Source organism: Vigna unguiculata, chromosome 8 (assembly GCF_004118075.2).
Source record: "Vigna unguiculata cultivar IT97K-499-35 chromosome 8, ASM411807v1, whole genome shotgun sequence".
In the NCBI taxonomy this organism is placed as follows: domain Eukaryota; kingdom Viridiplantae; phylum Streptophyta; class Magnoliopsida; order Fabales; family Fabaceae; genus Vigna; species Vigna unguiculata.
In genome coordinates, this window is record NC_040286.1 from 33,519,856 (window position 1) to 33,542,928 (window position 23,073).

General features: G+C 26.3%; 1 protein-coding gene across 1 annotated transcript; it reads right to left on the bottom strand.

Moving 5' to 3' along the window:
• Nucleotides 1-11,504: 11,504 nt before the first annotated feature.
• LOC114195389 (ethylene-responsive transcription factor ABI4) lies at nt 11,505-12,824 on the bottom strand. The gene has a single exon (XM_028085841.1). It carries the CDS (start codon nt 12,660-12,662, stop codon nt 11,703-11,705), a length of 960 nt encoding a protein of 319 aa, XP_027941642.1. The 5' UTR covers nt 12,663-12,824; the 3' UTR covers nt 11,505-11,702.
• Nucleotides 12,825-23,073: the final 10,249 nt, after the last annotated feature.

Consider the following 23,073-nt stretch of genomic DNA (forward strand, 5'->3'; position numbering starts at 1 on the left):
ATTATTTATAGTTACGTTTGGCTTGGTGATTAGGTATACTCTCTCAGTGGGGCACATGACAGTTTGGATTTTTTAATTTTATAAGTGTTAGTGTTTATCTAAAAAGGAAACGAATTAAACCTTAAACTCGTGTCTACACGTTAAAGTTAATTACTAGTGCGTTTTCAAAAGTTTTCTGCTCAAAAGAATCATTTCATTTTTTATACTGAAACTAAACTTAATTATTTTTACCTTTTTTATGACAATTGAACACACTTATAATTATTTATCTTTTTTTTAAGCTTTCAAAAAGTTTCTTTGAAAAATTAATGTTTTTAGAAATAAATTAGAGTGTCATTTTCGAAACTAGCATTTAGTTTTAGTTTTTCCTGTTTATTAAATAAATTAAATTGATTGGTATTTTATTTGGTGAGTTTTAAAACAGTGTGCTGTCTAAACAATTTATATTTAATCTATTAGAAACATATTGAAATAAATAATTTATTCTTGGTGCAATGTGATATATTCACCACTTAATATCCAGTATTAAGAGTCACGATGTCATCACACCAATCACCTCCATAACTCTCATAAAGGACAATAATACCAATAGATCAATGAAAACCAAAAAATTATCACAATCACAACATCCAAAAAGGGTGATTCAACATATTAATATCATCACGTCCTTTTATGCACGTATTCATAATATGTATAAATATCCTAACCTTGAATATATATATATATATATATATATATATATATATATATATATATATATATATAAAATTTCCATCTTCAATATCTCATAATTAATTAATTCATATTGAAATTCGTATATTCTACAAATGTTCAGTAATTTTAATATCAACATCTTGTAACTTAATTACTCTTGAATTAATAGTTTTGACATATAAATATCCTAATCAATTAGTTTGCTGCATCTAAAAGTTATCATATCAACATCTTGGCATATAAATATTCTAAATTAATTTGCATCATTTAGCATTCAACTTTCTCAAAATTATCATATCAACATCGTTAATTCAAAACTATCAAAATTAAATTCACTGAAAATATTTTCGAAAAGACTAATTTTAATACAATAAATCTTTAAATTCACTGAAAATAATATTCTTTTAGTTTTTTAAGTGTGGTTTATAGGATTTAGGGAAATCAATAAATGCTATAATTTCTTTATTCAATAAAACAATATTTTATACTTTCTTTTACATTGTAATTAATGCATTAAATACCAATAAAGGATGAAAATATAAAAGACAAAAAAGTAATCAATGTTGACTTAAATGTTCAAAATGTCTTGTATAAAAAGAAGAGTTACTTGTAAGAGGGGATCAGGTAGACAATATAATGAGTTTGTTTACTGTTTCGATTGGAAATATTTTCAGAAAACTTGTGAAAGAAACCATGTGACAAGTATGTAACTGTATAGACTAACAATTTTCTTTTTACAGTGTTTTTTCTTTTATCTTTAAGCTCTTAAAAATTGGTATTATAAAAAAAATTACATAAATATTTTTTACTGTCACAAGTAGACAAAATCATTCTTACTATCTTATTTGTCTTTTCTTAAGATAAAACACAGAGATATTATTTTGTATTATGCCACTTATGATTTTCCCAAGATTTTATTGTTGTTATTCTCACCTACAAAAAAAAATAACATACAAGTTTTTTCCAAGGTAAAAATGATAACTATCGCTTCTAAATAATTACTTCACAAATACAACTCATTTTCTCTATTTATGTATTAGATGATATAATATTTTACTTACTAAATGAAGAAGTAATCTTGATGACTCTTCCGAAAAAAAGGAGTTTACCGAGAATATTCAAAACCAATCAAATTAGAATCTAACTCATGCAAATTACATTGAGTTTACACAATATTTTCAATTATTTATACACGGTAGAACTTTTATTTATAGGTGTACTAAACCAAATTATTGATTATTTTATGCAAAATTTTATTCACATGTCAGAGTTTTATTAGAAGTTTATAGTTTTTAAGTTAATGACTTTTTTCTTTGCAACATTCAACTACTATCTATGAAATATTTTGCTTTTGCTTTTTCTTGTACTTGCAATTCCAAATTTAACACACATTCTTATAAATGTTGGATTTATCATCTCAAAGTCTTAATTGAATTTTGTAAGCAAGTTGTGCGCTCATTAAACGATATTACAAATTCAAAAATAATTTTACATCTTATATAATGAGGTGCGTGTTAAAGATCTCATATTTACTAAAGATAAAACGAGTTTATAGTATATAAGATGGTACAAACATCATCTTATAAGATGATTTTCTTAGATTGAATTAGACTTAAAGTTCATTTCTTAACATAGTATTAGAATCATGAATTTGATCCTATCCTAGTGAGATTTGTTATTTATTTTGTCTATTGTATCACCCATTATTAGGTCATTATCAAACCATCCATTAATATATAGTCACACATTCGAAATGTATATAACTCAACCTAATATGGGTTGGAGATCTCAAAAGAACAAAAAATAAAATGATTGTTAAGTGTTAAGTGATTATAATACTATATTTACACCATATAAATCAAACAAATAGAAATAAAATTATTTTTTAAAATGCAAAACTTAAAAAAATATAGAAGAAATATTTCTTATTGCACAAACCACAAATATCCTTTCAAAAAATGCAATATCATAGTAAAAATACAATTATTATGCATGCGGTTATTTTTTGTTCCATGTATTTAACACAACTTTATGCTCATATTTTAACATGTGATTAATGGTTAAACTTAAACAAGTTCACTTTAATTAATTGATATATTTGATTATAAAACATCAACGCTTTGTGAAAAGATCGTTTAAAAATATTAATTGTTTAAAATAATCTTAAATAATTAAAAGATTCATTAAATACTTTTTATTTTATGTAAATTATTGTGTTGCTTGCTTTGAATTTTATACAAGTTATTAGAGATAAATATAGAAAAAAAAAACTTAATATATATATATATATATATATATATATATATATATATATATATATATATATATATATATATATATATATATATATATATATATATATATATATATATATATAAACTCCATGAAATCAGGGATTTTAACAAATAAATGAGGTGTGATATTTGACTGAATAACATCAATTAGATTTAATGGGAATGTGACCCATATACTCATTAAAAGGGTTCATTGTTGAATTAACTTCACACTCAATAGATATGAAATCTGTGTTAATGCAATAAAAATGTGCATAATTAATTGAAAATATATATTTGACTGAATAACATAGATTTTACATTGTGTGGAATAAACGGCACATAGTTTGGTTTTAAAAAGTCATAGTTCCTATTATGACGACTATAATTCTATGCATGCCAATCTTTGATAAGCTTGGATTACTTTCTTTACAAGAAATACTCCTAAATGATTTTGATGTTATTATAAAATATCATAGTATTAATTATAATTTTAATGGTTATTTTTAAATTAATACGTGTTACTCTTATACTTTATTCTTGAAAAATATACTCTTTAGTCTTTGATAAACTTTGCGGTTAAGTTAAACTAAACGCGATCAAAACCATTACACATGGCATACGCGTATGAAAGAACCAAAATACGAGGAGCATTTGTTAAATCATGCGTACATTAATAATAACACATTAAACAAATACATTATCTATACCAAACAAATAAGATTAGGTTTCTTCCTTGAAAATTTAAGAACAAACTTATCATTCAAAAACTACGTAATGCCACACATGCATCGCTGTTAGATTATGAATTGCTTCATTATTTTATGTTTGTTTTTGTTTGGTGTAGTAAAAAATGATAAAGAGAACGAAAATCAAAACATAGAAAATTTTCATTCTTTCTGTCCTCCTTAATAAAAGGGTTAAATATGTTTTTGGTTCCTTAAGTTTCAGTGAAATTTAAAATTGGTCTCTCTTCGAAATTTTTGACCAATTTAGTCTTTCATATTTAGAAATGTATAGATTTAATCCTCTTAACTAAATTTTGTTAAGTTTATATAACGTTTGAAGCACATTTCATGATAGTATTTGAATTGTTTACATCATTTGACTTATTTTCGTTTAAATGTTAACTCAAATATTATCTTAAAACGCGTTTGAAATTTCAAATAAACTTAACAAAATTTGATTAAAATGACTAAATCCACACATTTTTAAAGATGATGGACTAATTCCATATTTCACTAAAACTTAAGGACTAAAAACATATTTAATCTTTAATAAAATAACAAATCATTATTCATACCTTCTAATTTATTTTCCCTAATTTTTCCAAAAATTTTTTGTTTAATTTTGAGCCGGCCCTTATCTTCAAACTTCCATTCTGTAAAACTTTATGACTTTAACTGTGAATAACCAGTTACATGTGCTGAAAGAAAATCTTTGACTTTAACTGAATGCATATAGAAAAATGGTGCCTCGATTCATGTTTATAGATAATATTCACAAGTTCAAATTTTACGGCCATTTCACGTTGCGAGGGTATAAATTATTGTGGTTACCAATTTATTAAAAAATATTCGGATGTAAAATAAAATTTTATAAATTATTGTTTTCAAAAGTTGAATGAATTATATATTATAGTTTATGGATGTACGAATGTACCGTACATGATTTTGGTCCATTAGGGACTTGGTCAATTACACCATGGTGTAGCTTATCCATAACAGTGTCCAAGATGAAACTATTTTATAAGTACACACCAATAGTTTAATGTTACGTTCTTCGTTCATCTTCTTCGTCTTACACGATGAAAATAATTAATATTATATATGTATTAGACGTATATCTCTTCAAAAAATGTATACTACATTTATATTTTTATGTTTATACTATATTGATTTATAGAATGTCTTAACCGGTAATGACAGAGACATTCCTTTATAATTTATTTGCAATGAAGATTATTAAAGATATCAAATTTTTTTATTTTTCATTTCTAACCTAAAGTTAGTGTGGAAAAAGATAAGGTGAAGAAGATTTAGTCTTTATTTTTTTTTTTTTTTGTTCTTTATTCTCATTACAGAAAATGCTCAAGCAAAACAAAGTTTTTACATTCTATTCAAACTTCTTTACATACTTTTAATATTGAACGAAGGATAATCACAATTAATATTACAAAATTAAAAGCATTATTCAATGCCTCGTTTACTTGAAAAGAAGAGAATTATTATAATAAATTATGGAGAATTCGGAATTATTTAAAAAAATTATTAATAGATAGGGAGAAGAAAACCAAAATGAATGACTTAAAAGAAAAAAAACACACACACACACAGAGAAGAAAGAAAAATTATAAATGCAAAAACATTGCTATAAGTTTAAAAGAAATGTTTATACATCTAATGAGACTATATATATATAATGTATTTGATATGTGAAAATAAATAAATTTGACTGATTAAATATTTTTAACATTAAAAACATTTTTAATTATTTGTCATCTTTAACTTTTTTTTTCCTCTCTCTCACGTTATGTTTTCAGAGTAAGTATATTATGTACACTGACATCTCATTTATCTCATTTAGGTTGACATCCAAAATTTATTAATATAAAAAATAAAATAAACAATTTGCTGTCATATTACTTATTCTACCTATTATCTCTTTCCCATTTCTTTATCCCTTTGATAATTTATGTACCATTTTTCAATAACTATTTTTAAAATTTTAGTAGGGCCAAACAAATATTTTATAATAACTTATATATACTTTAAAAAAAAAAAATAGGAGGTAGGCCATGTATCCTCCTGATTGCCTTTTCTTCTGCCCTTGTCTAAATAATATAACTATATTTGTTTATATTTAATAATATAGTTATTTGGAATATTCTTAAATAAATAAAAAAGGTTCATTAAAATAGTTTTAGCTTTAGGCAGTATAAATCATTTTGTGTTAAATCTTTTACATCATATAGTGTTGCTTTCTTAAAATTTTATATCAGTTATTAAATATATACTAAAAAATGAAAATTAATATATTGTTTTAAAAGAAACTCCATGAAATCAGGGAATTTAGCAAATGAATGAGATGTGATATTCCACTGAAGAAAATAAATTAAGATTTAATGGAATAAGTGACCCAAGAACTCATTCAAAGGTTCATTGTTGAATTAATTTCACACTCAATAGATCTCAGATCTGCGTTAATGCAAGAAAAATATGGAATTTGTATAATTAACTGAGAATATGTATTTGACTGAATTACATAGATTTTACATTGTGTAGAATGAACGGCACATAATTTGGTTTTAAAAAGTCATAGTTGTTATTATGATTACTATAATTATCTGAATGTCTATCTTTTGTGACATATTTGATTACTTTATTCTCAAGAAATATCCCTGTACGATTTTGATATTATTATATAATAATCATAGTTTTAATTGTAATTTTTTTTAAGGAGTATAATTGTAAGCTTATGATTATATAAACTTCATATAACAGAATTACCATTTTATTCCGATATTAAATTTTTATAAAAAATATAAATAAGAGAGTATTTGAAATATTTCAATCCGTTCAGTTAAAACTTTAGTTATTCGAAAATTGTTGTATGATCACAAGCTATTGATTGGAAATCAGTTAAAACTTTATTCAATATAAAATCACTTCACTTTTTTTAACCTCTAAATCAATTATATATTTTATGTTTTATGTGGTTATTTTTATAATAATGTTAAATATTTTTCTCATTTGTTCTTTCATTATTTTATTATCTATAGATTGAAGAAAAAATTTCAGAATTTTCAATTTTTTTTTTAAAATTTGATTGTTCAGTTTATAAAGTCTCCTTGTAATACCTTCTTAAAATAATTGAAGTGATTGTCATTGTAATCATTTAGATTATTTGGAATATGGGAAATCATAGTAAATTTCATCTAATTTTTAAATTTAGGAGTTTGTGCGTGTGGTCAGAAATAAATCGAAATATAAGTTTTAGGATCAAATCATGAGTAATATTGTCTCTAATTTTTTGGTGTTGAAATTTTTCAACATTAGGGATGGTAGGATAGTTTCATTTATGGATGTAATACGAAGAGTTTCATATGCTAAATGGCTTAAGATGAATACTAATGGCGCAACTAGTGGTTATCGTGGTTTAACTTCATGTATTGATAATTTTAGAGGAGGTCAGAGATAGGGATATCAAAAAAATCTGTACCCGCTGGTATCCACGGATAAAACTCACAACGGGTAGAAAATGGATATTGTAAATGGATATCCGCGGGCAACGGGTACAAGTATTTTTTATACCCACTTGTTAATGGGACATGTATGGATATTATAATATTCGTACCCGTAGATACTCATACACGCTATACTCTAATTTAAAAAAAAACATGGTTACAACATTAACACATTGATTTTGAATGAGTTATTTTTTATCTATTTAAATGAGTTATTTGCACTTTGTTTGAAATTTTACAATGTTATGCATTGTATTTTTATTTGAATTTCTGGTTAAAATATGTTGTTAAATATTAAAAGTTTCTTTTGTAAATACCTGCGAGTATTCGTGAATATTAAAAAAATATGCGGGTACCCACACAACGGATATCCACACGAATATAGATACGAGTACGAGACGAATATTTATCCAGCAGACAGGGGTATGAGGGAACTACCACTTGTATCCTACCCACCCTGTTGACATCCCTCGTCAGAGGTGAATATGTGGATAATTTTTTCATATACAAACTTCTATTTTTTGTTGAGTTTATGATGACCATTTATGTTTTGGAGCATTCTTAGAGAGGGCTTTCAAAAAATATGGTTGGAGAGTGATTTTTCTTTAGTTTGTCATTATATTTTGGATCAATAAGTAATTCTTTGGAGTTATTATTTATCACAACATGAATATATATATATATATATATATATATATATATATATATATATATATATATATATATATATATATATATATATAAGTGTGTGTATTTAGATAGATAATCGTATATGTGATAAAACTACGTTAGTGGATCAAGTAATCCTATAACAAATTTAGAATTTTTGGTTATGCCTTGACATTTAATTGACGAATGAAATAATACCATTTGAGTAACTTTATTGCATATAAAATTTTTTAGAAGTTACAAGTTTAAGCAAAAATATCTTCAAATTTCATGGTATATTAGAAAAATAAATAAGTATAGCTAGTAATTAGTGTTGTCGATTTAAATTTAGTCTTATTTTTTTAATTACTCTACATTTAGTTGAGGTTTTAAGGCTAGTAAAACAGCTTTTTTTTCTTAACATAAATTAGTTTATCCTTAATTTAATAAGCCCATTAGAGTCAAATGTTACAGAACAAAAAACAAAGAATTAATGTACGGCCTGCGATCTAATTTAGTAACTTGGGCCCAACTTATAGCAAATTATATAATTTGTTCAATTCTCAATAAAAATAAATGTGAATGAAAAAATGTTTATATTTAAAAATTGATCTGGGTTAATATCTACATATTTCACTCTCTAAGAAAAAGGAAAACTTATTAAATTACGTATATTTAATTTTTAAAATAATGGCTATAAAAATGTACACTTTTAATATATTTTTAAATAATATAACTATTCTTATAAAAAAATATTTTTTATTCACAAAACCATTTTTTTAATGAAATTATATTGTAAAGAAATATGTAGTTAGAAAAATTCAAGTTATAACTTAAATAAGTAATATGTTTTGACATAGTTTTTGTTACTAACCTACTTAAATTATTAAAATATTTTCAATATACATCTTGTTCCATACTCACCTGCCATAGTGTTTTCAGATGAATTAAAAAAAAACTAAAATAGTAGAAAAAAACAAACAATTTGATATATTGAATAATTTTTTTCAAAGTTAATAATAAATTGAATTAAAAATTTTATCTTTAAATTGCATAAAGCTATTAAAATTGATAAAAAAAAATAACCCTTAAAGTTTAACAAAATAACTTAATTAGATATTTTCCTCTTAACTTTCACATTTTAACAAAAATCGTCCTAAAAATAATTAAAGTTCGAGAAAATAGGGGAAAATATTAAAGTTGGTATTTGTATCAGTTAAATAAAGTACAATTAAGTATTTCAAATAAATGACCAGCCCATTTTACTAATACGATTTCAAAAACCAATTTGAGTGATAACTTTAATCTTAAGGATTTAGTATTTTACTTATTTCAAAAATCAGATCAACATCTTTTCAATTTTAACAAAATTAAATAATCAATGGTATATAATTTCAGAGACTTTATATATTTTATTAATTTTATAAATCAAATTAAAAAGCTATTACAATCTCAAACATTGGTGTTTTACGAGACTATTTTAAAAGAATGAAATATCTATATGATTTTTGCTAGTTTGGGATAGAATAGAGTGCTTTTTTTTTTGTATTTAAATGTACATTAAACATCTTCTATGTAAAAAGCATAACAGTGTAAGAAATTAATTTTCAACAAAAAGGGAAGTGAGGCATTCATATATACTAATTTTTCAAAGAGTGTTCATGCAACTAAAACGCTAAAACTCATAAAAAAAACTCAATACATGCAATGTTGCAATGAAACTTATTACTCTTTATTTTGAAAATAAGAATGAATGAAAATATGATTAGTCAAAAACATATCAATTCATTAATTTTATTTATAAATATCAATGCTTAGTCCAATTTTTAGTTTATTTTCATTTAAAAAATAGATGAAATTGAAATGCATTAAAAAACTTTAATAAATTTTTCAAGTAAAGAAAAGAGGAATATAATTTAAGAAATAAACTAGACAAATATTTTAAAAAATATAATCCAATTTTGCATTTCCCCATTCTAAACTAATTTGAATAGTAAAAATTAATTCTACTTCATTCTTAAACCCTTCAATATAGTTTTCATAAAATAAGCCCAACTTAACTTTAGTTGAAATTAATAAAGACAGATAAAATATAAAAAGAAAAAAGAAGATGGGCCAAAAGTAAAATAAAGGATATAATTTTTTTAAAAAGGAATGTAAGCAACTGACACATGAAAAAATGGATGTTATACTATAGTCACATGTTTCCGAATATTAAATTTATCATCCAAATGATAAAGAAATAAAAAAATTGAATACAGAGTAATGTTTGGTACAGAAACTATAAAAATACTTCATACCTATAAAAGTATATACAGAATGTTACCACTGAGTTATTGAAAAGTAAAGGTTAACACATTTAAAAAATGACAAGTTTTGGAATATTAAATTTATCTTTCTACAATAAAACTTATCATCCATAATGCTAAAGACATAAACATTTAATGCATACCTAAAGTTTAGTGAACAGACTAAAAAAACATCATCATACCTTTGTTACCACTAACTTCTTGAAAAAAATGGAGGTTACATTATTCCATAACTTTCGCCTGATTTCATATATTAAATATATCATCTAGAATGATAAAGAAATAAGATTATACATTATTAAAACAAATTAAATACAAAAAAAAAAAAACTCATCTATAAACACAGTTTGCCATAAATGTCATCTACGACTCCAACATTTTTTTTTAAATTAGTTTGCTATTAAATAAACTATTCTTAAACTAAATTTAAGATGTATAAGCTGTACAATAATATAATATAACAATTGTAGAGGCAACACTCATTCTATGCCTCCAAATTTTTCAATCATTTTCCCTCTCGATTTAGATTATAAAGTACATTAGAGTCATGATTTAATAACAAAAAAAAACAAAAAGAACCAACTAAGTATGAAACCAATTTCAGATCAACTTCAACATTCACTATTCATCCTTCCTTATGAAAAAGAGACTGAAAATAATTTATTAAAAGCGTATTTAAGTTCAACATCTATTCATTAAACTTTGATTACATCAAACTTGTTATAATAAATTAATTATAAAACTTCCTAAAATGACTAAAAATAACTTATACTACTTTTAAGAAAGTAAATCAGACCCACTACAAGAGTTTGTAGTCCGAAGATCTTGTAATAAATTAACTAGTTTCAAATTAAATCTTTTGCAAAACACTCCCCAAATCAATATTACTTCACCCAGCAAGAGCAACAACACAATTTTGTAGATTTGAGAATGTTTGGATCAATAAAAATTAGATGAATAAAGAGAAAAGATGTAAAAGGAAGAACTGAGAGCAACATATATATATATATATATATATATATATATATATATATATATATATATAGATATATATATATATTATTATTATTTTTTTTTTTCATTCATTAAATTTCTCAAGTACTGGTTGCCACAGATGAAATTGCATGAAAAACTAAGAAAGATTGGATCCAAGCCAACAATGAGTAAATGTATTATCATACATTGAAATCCAAATAATCGAAAAAGGCTTACCTCAATTTGGAAAGAGAGAAATGTTGTAAGATAATCCTGGGTTCATTCCCAAGCAGCAGCAACAATGCATTCGAGTTCTCTGCAATTATTTTCCAGCAGCACTAAATCTAAACTGGGAAAACTAATTTATTTCTACCACCCTCTCAGTATCCACAGTTAATCATTAATACTAATACTAACAAGCAATAAACTTTGAGCGTCAGCGTCAGCATCGTGTCTCCAACACTTTATTCACAAACAATAGTTTCAATCTATGTGTGATCCCACATCTAATGAAGCAATTGCAACTAAAAATTTTCTCTAAAGATCAAAGAAGATAGGATCATTATAATCCCACAAACTACCACTGTAATCATCATCATTCGCCAAAGGCCACAAAGACGAAGAAGATCCAAGCCCCACCGTCCCCACCAACGACAGATCCGGATCCTCAGAAGCCTCCATATTCGCTTCTTCCGAACCCACAACGGAATTCACTCCGTCGACATCGACATCCCCGTTCTGATGTTGCCGATGATTCGGCGAATCGTCGGGTTGCACATGCAAACGGTTATTATCCTGGAAACCATGTTTTTGGTACGAGGTTGATCTACTAGAGCTATCGACAGTGGTGTTATTCCCACCTAAACTCACATCGGATTCCGAATTTTGATATGATGTTGATAGAGCATGCGGCATTTGCACCACTTGATGATGACGATGATGGGCATGCACTGTATTATTACTATTCTCATTAGGGCGCAAAGCCTGCGCGGTGTAATTGAAGGTGGTGGTATACGCGGCGGCGCAAGGGTAGGGCAGGGCGGCGGCGTGGAAGGGGAAATTGAAAGCGAAGCCGGAGGGGCGAGGAAGCAAGGGTCTTAGGGTTTGAGTGGAAGAGGAAGAGGTGGTACGAGAGGAGGAGGAGGAGGGGGAGTGGGAAAAGGAACCGGAGGGTTGGAGATTAAGCTGGGCACGGGAACCGTAGAGGATGAGGGCGGCGCGGTCGTAGGCTCTGGCGGCGTCTTCTGCGGTGGAGAAGGTGCCGAGCCACTTGCGCGTGCGCTTACGTGGCTCGCGGATCTCGGCGACCCATTTGCCCCAGCTTCGTTGTCTGACGCCGCGGTACCTAAATTTGTTGTTGTCGGGGCCACCTTTGCCTTTGCATTTACGAGCGGTTTTGGTGTCATTGGAGGTGTTAGATGTTTGGCTGGGAGTGGAGGGCGTGGCGGTGGTGGCGGTGGGTTTGGTTTCTTGGGGTTGAGGTTGGAGAGAGGCCATTGGTTGGGCCCAGTTTTTAATCTGAGGGGAAAGATGGAGACCCTTGGGTACCTCGTTCAGCGTTGATGTTGATTAGTCCAAAGACGACCCTCTGCTGAAAGGGGTTTCGATGTCATCCCTGTCAATGGTGGAATAGGGCGGTGTAACATGCAATTTATATAGGAGAGAGAATAAAGTAACCCCATTCATCGAATAAATAAACCCACACACACACACTTTCTTTTCTTCATTTTCTAGTCAAGTTCTCTTTCCACACTGCTCCATGTTTTTACCACCTTCATGCTCATTACTGTTTACCAAACTTATTACTGCTACTTTCCCAGACAATTTCAACTGCTAAATTTTCACTCCTGAACTTTAATTCCAATTCAAAGTTGGAATTGAAGTGTTTTTGTGGTAACTAAAACATTCCTACTATCACCGCACCATTTGCATGGGGAGTGTGTCGTAAATGTTACTAATGTTGGAAGTTTGTTCTTGAAAACAAAGAACATAGCTATAAGTGTCAAGTGCATGCAGTTCCTTCATTGAACTGTCATATGATAATGTTTGGAAGGTTGTTGTGCTTCAGAAATATCTGTTTTTTGTTTGGTTTATCTACAATGGTGAACTTCCAACTTATACCGAAAGTCACAGAAGACATTTATTTATCTTGTACCTAGTTAGTTTCTCTTCCAACTTGTGGGTACAGTACAGGTTTGTGTACTTTGCACTAGAGTTTTTCATATTTGGGAATGACTAGATTTTCTTTAGATAATTTATTCTGCAGTTTTAAGAAACAATCCAAATGCATTAAACAAAGATTTACTTATTTATACAAATGTTACTCACAAATTATTTTCATAGAATTCATCAAATTAGAACTAAAAAAACTACAACCACAAGACATATATTTTTGGCATCATGTATAAGAGATTTGTCAGTAACTCTTTAGAATTACAGCTATGAAAAGACAAATTTGCTCATCCTACCCACTAATAAAGCAATAACTTTTCCATTTCTTATTGAGAAGTGATAAGGGTGATAGAGTGAAACAACTAGGTAAAAAATTGAGAGAAGAGAGACAATTCACAAATACTCCATTTTTTACTTTATACTTATCTGACACAAATAAAATAGTATTTTATTTTAAAATATAAAATAATTCAAGATAAATCGATTAAAAATATTAATTTATTATTATATATTAGAAATGTCTAGAAAATTAGAAATATACATGAAACATTTTCCTTGAGAAGAATCACAAGGCTTCAACTTCCTATAACTCCTTACATTTTCTTTCATTTGACAGTATTTAGTACTTTCTCTTCTTTGGCATTATTTATTTATTTATTTCACTTTTGTTCTTTTTTTTCTCATTGTCTTTTGTTTCACAAATTTCTCAAAAACAACATACAACAAAACTGCCATCACATTCGTCCAGATGCAATAATTATTTACTAATTAAATTTCAATTATTTTAATAGTTAATAAATATATTACATATTTTATTTTATTTTGTGGTTTAAATATATTGAAATCGGAATAGCATTAAAGACCATTTATTTTGAGTTATACCAAAAGGAACTCGGGACTTGAAGCTTTAAGTGTATCTTTCTGTGGTTTGAATTTATTTTTATCAACAAAATAAAGATGCAACATTAAACGAGGTTAAGTTCATTGCTTCTGGACTTTAAAAAACACTTCTTATAACAGATTGCATAATACAAATAGGAGATCAATTAGAAATAAATATTTTATAGATTTTGCACATACAATTGATGTTAATTTCACAAATCAGTCCAAAAATTAATTATTCTTTACATCAGATTTAAACTATTTAATGAAATAATATTAATGTCTTTATGTGTACAAAAATAGTGAAATTTTATCCGTATTATGCATATATAAACATTTAAATAGTAATATATCTTTGTTTAAATCATTCTTGATATTATTTTCAAGCTCCAACTCTCTATTGATGGAGGAAAACATAAAATTTGACGATTTAGTAAAAATCGTATATACAATCTTATACGAATGGATGTATATATAAAACAAACATGTTAGGTAATTTTCTTACGTAGAAAAAAAAAAAACTATGATGAAGGAATATTACATTGAAAAGTTGTCTAGAGTGAACCTAATCATGCTTATGACAACTTCTATATTTTTAAGTTTGTTTTTTCATTCATGTTAAAACAACAAACAAGATCTCTCATAGGTCAAATCAACCTATTTTATTTCCACAAGTCAATTTATACATGTGTGTCGATGACAATGATTGTTCAGGCTTTATGGTCTTAATTTGATAATCTCATAATTGAAATAAGAATGAATTGCAGTGTTTCCATAAATAAGAATGGCCCCGACAAAAAATCTTTTAAATTTGATGGTGTCTCCTTTAAAACATAAGTTTTAAGAAATTTTTATTTCTATTTCTTTTATAAAAAAATAAATTCTGAATTTTGAATTTGATTTAAATATTGGATCTGAATTTAAAAAACAAAAATTAAACTAAATTTAATATAATTATTTACATTTAAAATAGATATAAATTGAACCATTAAAAATTCAATCCATAATCATTCTCGGCAAGAGTCATAACTATAACGATACAATTATATACCTACAAATGAAAATGTCATGCATATGATTCATGGATAGATACAATGATATTGTGAAGTTAGAGAACAGCTATTTCTATTAAAAAATGTTCATAACCTTTATTTTATGTCAATTAACTGATGCCACTCATACAATAATAAGAGGAAGGTTACACATATTATGTAATTATTCAATTGAAACATAAATATAAGAAAAAAATGGTGTATTAGGATTGCTGTTAATGTAAAATGAATTTCTTTGCTTTTATTTTATACTGTGTAATTGGACGAAACCCTGTTGTTTTTCTAATTATGTTTTAAGTTTTATGTTTACATGAGTTGACTCGAATACTCCATTTTATAATATATATATATATATATATATATATATATATATATATATATATATATATGTATGTGTGTATATATATTAAAAAAATAATATGAATATTTTATTATTCAATAAAGCTTATCCTGTATTAAAGTTAACATTAATGTTTGAATTCACAAGTTGTAGCACACACTTTAACAAAGCAAAAAGAACTTTGTTAGAAAATAATGCAAAATATGAAAAAACACAACATAATCATAAAAAAATAAGTAAATTTATATATATAGAGAGATAAGATTATATAATAAATATAAGATTATATGATAAATATAAAAACTTGTTATAATAAGAAAAACAAAATAACAAAGTAATATGAAAATAGAATTTCAATAAAAAATTCTGTAATCGTCAACCATGACAAATTAAAGAAAAAAAATACAAACTCACATTTATGGTTCTGAATGAGTGTTCTTCAAAACTTAAAAAAGGAAAATGTTTTTTTCAAGGGTGAAAGTTAGAGAATGTCATAAAAGTGGTTGCAAAAGTCTTCGGTCTTCACAAACACAATCATCTAATCCAATATGCAAAAGTGACAAAAGTAGATTAACATAAACAAATAGTTAATTGTAATTACAATACCGTTTCGTTCATGTAAGAAGTAGTTTATGAATTAATTAATTTATTTATTATTTTTAATATACAATCAGATATGGTGTTAAATGGTATGTCACGTCAACTCGCCAGCCCATCAAGAAAGGATAGATCGGGTTGGAGTTTTTAATCCGTCAGTCCAGTTTGATTCGATTTGTTTAGTCCGTCAAACTGGTGGGTCAGTCTGTCTGTCCCTAACCCGTTGGTCTGTTTTATTTTTCTAATTTTATTTTTGAAAACTAAAAATAATTAATAAATTAATTTTTTATATTATATTTTTTTATAAATGTAAATATGCAATACTATTATTATTTAAACCAATGACACTTGCAGATTGTGTTCCAATTGTTAGTTATAATAGAGTAATTTAACATGTAAGTATAATAATTATTTTAATTTATCCGACGAAATATATTAGTTGATCAACTAAAAGCTTAGAAAATATTTATATAATTAAATACGTTCTAAATATTTATTTATAAGTGTGTGTATATATATAAACAAATTTTATAAAAGAATTTAAAAAAATGTAAAATTAAAATAAAATAAAACAAAGTGGTGGACCAACCTGCCTTTGGCAGGACGATTACAATTCCTAACCCATTTTTCATTGGTGGGTCAGCTCGATCCAACCCATTTTTGACAGACCAATGACAGGGCAAGCCAAAATGGGACGAGGTAATCCGTTTTGCCACACCTACAAGAAGATTGAAAATTGCACCCTTAACCAACTATTTTTTAACTTAATAATATTTTAACCATAAAAGATAAAATTATTGAAAGAAACCATAAATATTTTTTATAGTGTCTCTGCAAAGCTTGTACATATACTACCTTACATTCTTACAAAGTATAAGATCCGTGGATTATAAAATGGAAAAAATTTCATCATGGTAGTTAGTCTTGATAAGGCAATATATTTCTATGCTACCAAAACCAAATGATTACAGCTTTGCATTGACATCATTTTGATAACCCTAACTATGTTATATCATTGTTTCTTATAAAACATGACAAAATTGATTTTTTTTTCCTAATTGTGACAATGTGGGACGGGTTATACTAGTTAGTCTGTAGATCTACAAGAAAAAGTGCGAGACAGATTGAGTATTGTAACTCGTAGGACTATTTAGACCCTCTTCGCATTACTTATAGCTTGTGCAAGTACACGATGAGTTGACCCGCATAGTCTGCATTGACTTAAATCCCTAATATTCGATGGTACGAACACACCATTTTGTCTCTGTTTCTTACAATCAACTTATTCATTAGTGTTTCCATTCCACCCAAAACCAATTTGTTTATTCACATTTCTTTACTTGTTTCAATCCAATTCACACTACAAGAAAAAGTGATATTATCGACGACCAAAATTCATCAATAATACATTAATTTTGTTTGTAAATCAAAATTATTGAAAAACTACCCACAATAAAAAAAAGTTGTTGATAAAATTTTCATTAGTAATTTTTACTAGCAGAATAGGATTTTGTTCAGTAATTACTTATGAAAAAATTCGTCGGTAAAATTCATCAGTAATTATTGACGAAAAAATTCCTCAATAAAATCCCATGTATCTTCTTTCATTTTCTTCCAACTTATGCCTTTGTCGATATCATTAATCACAACTTCATTAATCATTCCCTCAAATTCAATTCATCTTCATAACCAAACACTCCATCCCTGATCCATTTTCATCATTCAATCACACTTAACTCTCCATTAGAAATAACTCATTCACATGCCAATTTGTTTTTGGGTTTTCAAATGGATGAGAAATATGTTTGGGAAAACAACGATTTTGGCAATGCTGACAATTTCTGTTGGCACATTCCAACAATTTGTTGCATTGGGGGAGTACCAGCGACAATGGATCTGATTGGCTATTATTGGCATTGACATCGACCATGATATCAACAACAATGAGTTGCATATGTGGCAAAAGGTGTTGTTTAGTCACGATTGGTTAATGGTTGGAGTTGTGGTGGCTTGTTGAGGTGTAGTGGTGAGCCATGGTGGGGATTGGGGGAAGAGGAATGATGTTTTCTATTTTATTGTGTTGAAACTTTAAGAATTTTGGGGAAGATTTAGGTGGGAAAATGTCCCTCTTTATCCACGAAAAAATGTGTCGGTAATAAAAATTTAAAATTACCAAAAAGGTTTATTAATATGATTGGACCCACAGTGGTAGAACCTGGTGGAATCGGGAAGTTGGGCTAAAAGTTTATAAATTTTAAGGAATGTAACTATTGACAAATTTTATCGACGAAAATATTATTTGATATTTGAAATTTGTTGATACAAATCTTAAGATTTCACCTAATTTTTAATTAACATATGCTCTATCTACACAAAGATATATTCATTTAGGTGTCATCTTATTTAAATTTTAAATAATTGTTTTTAAAATTAATAATTTTTAAAAATAACTTATACTTAAATGAGTATTTAGTTTGTTGAAATTAAAAGTAAGTTTTTTAAAATTAGTAAACTAGAAGAAAAACACTTATTTAAAAAACGTATAAGTTGAAAACTACCTCGTGATGATAAAATAATTAAAATAAAAAAAAATAAAAAGTACTTATATTATCAAAATAATAGATGCCAAGAAATATAAGCACAAACCAACTTATCATATTACAACTATTTTATGTTTGCATGTGAAATTCTTAGGAGGAGCTGCTAGTTTTTTGGAAAAAAAAAACACTTCTTACAATAAATATGCATAATACAAATAAAAGGAGATTAATAAAAAATTAACATTAAAATACTAAACAAATAACTCATCTTGGACTCCAAATTATACAAATCAATAAGAATTCATTAATAATAGATCAATATTTTGATTCAAAAAATCATCAAATGTTATAATCATTATCTTAAATATATATACACACACGTAACTTTAACATATACTCACTTTGTACATTTAATTGATTAACACGCTCTCATTAACTAAATTATAGATGAGTATACAGTATCAGAGCTATTCTACTATAACTCCCAAAAACTCATCCAGTTTTAAAATAATGAAATGGAAGCAGATTTATGATTGCATGTGAAATTGTCAGAAAGGGCTGGTAATTGGGCCCTCCTTGGAACTCGTCTTGAGCCCAAATTAGAAGTATCCACCTTCACTTCTTATCCTCAAAATCCTCAAATTAAACAAAACTAAAATATTAAACATTAGAAAAGATACATGTGAGCACCATAGCTTTGGGTTGGACCCTTTCTTCTTCTTCAGGAAGACAGAGTGATGAACAAGTAAAAACCTTTTGCTTCTGTCTCATTTTGTCTTTATGCCTTCACTTCCTGCTCTTGCACCATCCATTCTAGAACTCATTTTTATTTTTTCAAATATAATTCCTTTGTTCAAATTTCTTAATCTAAAATTTGAACTTTATTATTTAAAGAAAAATATATTTTAACCCATTTTTTTGACCAACTTTTAACCTATTGTTTCAATCACCATTAGATCATCTTTTTTTATTTTTTTTAGTAATGTGATGTGATGATCTAACAGTGATTGAAGTGGTAAATTAAAAGTGGATCAAAAAAAATGAGTTAAAGTATCCTTTCAAAATTTAATTATCATATGTCATTTCATAAGATAATTCATAAATGATAAAAATAAAAATAAAACAATTTTATATCAATGTTAAAAAACTTACAACATAAATTTCTTAAAAAAAAACAAAATAAAAGAAAAAGTTGATACTAAATTATCTGAAAGACTAACAATGGTTCATTTGACTTGATAAACACTTATTCGTTCTGTCATTAAACTATCTCATCATCTTTTCTCATATTTTTTTTTTCATATTTTTAAGATAAGGCACTTCATTTTTTTAATAGAAGTTGTAGACATGGTATTTTAAGTATGGAATACTCTTCCTCCACCCCAATAATTTCTTCAGCACCACCAAATTTTTTAAAAATTTTCAAAATAACTTTTTGATTTTTACCCTGCTCACTAATCTGCATCTCTAAAATAAAAGGTATCAAATTTTGAAATTCAATAATTTTATTAACCGGATTTTGAAATATATTATTACTGGATTTTTAGATCCCGTACTTATATTTAAGGTGTGTCGGTTAAAAAAAAACAAAATATCATTTTAAGATATTTTAAAAGAATTTGGGATGCTGAAGAAAAGTTAAAAATGAAGGAAGAAACACCCTTTAAATTTTAGGGAAACCAACAAACAGTAAACTTAAGCCCATTAAGGTCCAATATGAGCGCAGTTATTCTATGGGCTCAGGTGCTTTCGCTTCATTTTTTAAGTGATTATTTTGCTTCCTTTATTTTATAACAATAATAACAAATAAGTAACTAAAGTTTTTTTTTTTTTCAATTGAAGAAAACCATTGAGATTGAGAAATCTAAGCTAGTAATTATAATTTTAATGTCATTATCATTTATATCTTAAAAATTAAATATAATTTTTCCATCATTTGAATTGATAAATTACAGCGAAGGAATAAATTACGAAAATAAAATATTTGTATTAAAATGTATCATTTATATGTCAATTAATATAATATAGTTCATTTAAATTTAAATAATATCTATAAAATATAATATAAAAAAGTATAAAATTACAAGATATTTGATGTAAATATATCATGTAACAATATAAAGATGATTGATTTTTAAAATTAGTTTTACTTTAAAATAACATAATTTCGTACGGTAAGGATTTAAATTTGTATGGGTCACGTGATTTTATGCAAGTTTACTTAGTTTAATAGTACTCACTTTTGTTTGGATATGTCAGTTTGATATCTATTTTTTAAAATGTGTTAATTACATTCTAAATTTTGATAAAGTGTCTCAATTAGGTTTTTTTCAGACAAAATATATTAACGACGTGTCATGTGTTGGTTTTTATTTTTATTTTTTTTAATTATTCTTTTTTATTATTTTTTTTTTAAATTTTGATTTTTTTTGAATATTTTTTATTGCCACGTGCTAGGTCCCTGGTGTGACACAGTGTCACGTGTCAAGGTACTGCCATGTATCAATGTCACTATCAAATGTTATTGTTTTGAGAGTTAAATATGTTTTTAGTCCCTTAACTTTTAGTAAAAATTGAAATTAGTCTCTCTTCGAAACTTTTGACCAATTTAGTCCTTATCTTTAAAAATTTGTGAATTTAATCCTTTTAACCAAATTTTGTTAAGTCTATTTGACGTTCTAAACATGTTTCTCATCTAACATTTAAACGGAAATGAGTTAAACGATGCGAACAACTCAAATACTATCATGAAATGCATTTGAAACATCAAATGAACTTATAAAAATTTGGTTAAAAGAACTAAATACATACATTTCTAAAGTTGGGAGACTAAATTAGTCCAAAGTTTCGAAGATGAACTATTTCCAATTTTCTATGAAAGGTAAGGGACCAAAAACATATTTAACTTTTGCTTTGATTTCAATTTAGTCTTCACATATGCCATTTTGATTCAATTTAGTCACAATTTTTTTCAAAATAAAGAAATATTGTTTCTTTTAAGACGAAATTTATTATTTATATAAATGTTATATTGATATTTATATTAAAAAATAACTCACAAAATTAAATATTGATATTTATATTAAAATTTAGTGGTAAAAGTCATAAATAACAAAACATGACTTAATAATGAAGAAAAATGTAATATATTATAACATCATTTTTAATGAAAAATTTGAGTATTATTGAAAATGCTAAAAAGGTAAGTCAGCCCGTCTTGGTCCATAGGCCATTTTTTCTGTTTTTTGTTTTTTAATTTTTTTTATTTAAAAATTAAAAATTATTGAAAACAATAAAATTTTGTATATTATATATATATATATATATATATATATATATATATATATACACAAAATTTAAAAAAAAATTATAAAATAATAATAAAAATTAAAAAAGACTGGCAAATCAGTCAACTAGCATCCTCTAATAGGAGGCAAAATAGATTATAGTATCTAACCCATTTATCAGTAGTAGACTAATCCAACTCTGTTTTTTGTTTACCAAGAACGAGGTAGGTCAAAATGGATCCGATTAACCTTTTTGTCACTCTTACATAAGTAGAAATTGTTAATTTTAATATTTCTACAATAGTTTACATGACTGTAATATATTTACAATCTAATAATCAACGCATTAAAAATTTTTTATTAGTATTTTATCATATATTATTACTTCAGCTAATATTAAACTAAAATAATCTAACACTTAGAACTTTAATTCTTTAAAGTAAATGATCCCATCTCACAAAAATCAGGTCTATATAACAGGAAAAGGAAAAAAACGTTAATAATTAATAAAAATTGAAAATAATGATTAAAAGTATGATATAATTTGATTAACTAAAACGAATATAATTTTTGTTTTAAATTATCGCAAATATGAAACCAAGTATTATTAATCAAGGTCTGTACTTATATTATTATTATTATTATTATTATTTTTCTAAATAAATATTCGAATCCAAACGTTATTAATAAGTGAGATTTGTTGATTATAAATATTTTTTGTGATTATGTAATCTATATTCGATTCTAATTCTCTCATACACGCCTTGTTAATCTGTCGTTTATAGTGGCTAGCACTTGGACTCGCTCTTTTTTTTTTCCTGGATTTGCACAGATTCTACCCTTATATTATCCTCTTTTGCGTAGCTATTTAAGTAATATATCACTTTCCATAATCTTCAGAACAAAACCTTCAAATCAGCGTTATACAGTCCCAATGGGTATATATAGCTGGCTAGGTTCCCTCAAAATAGGAACAAAGTGATATATGTAAATATGATTTCTTTTTTTAATTAATTAATAATTCATATAAGTTGATAA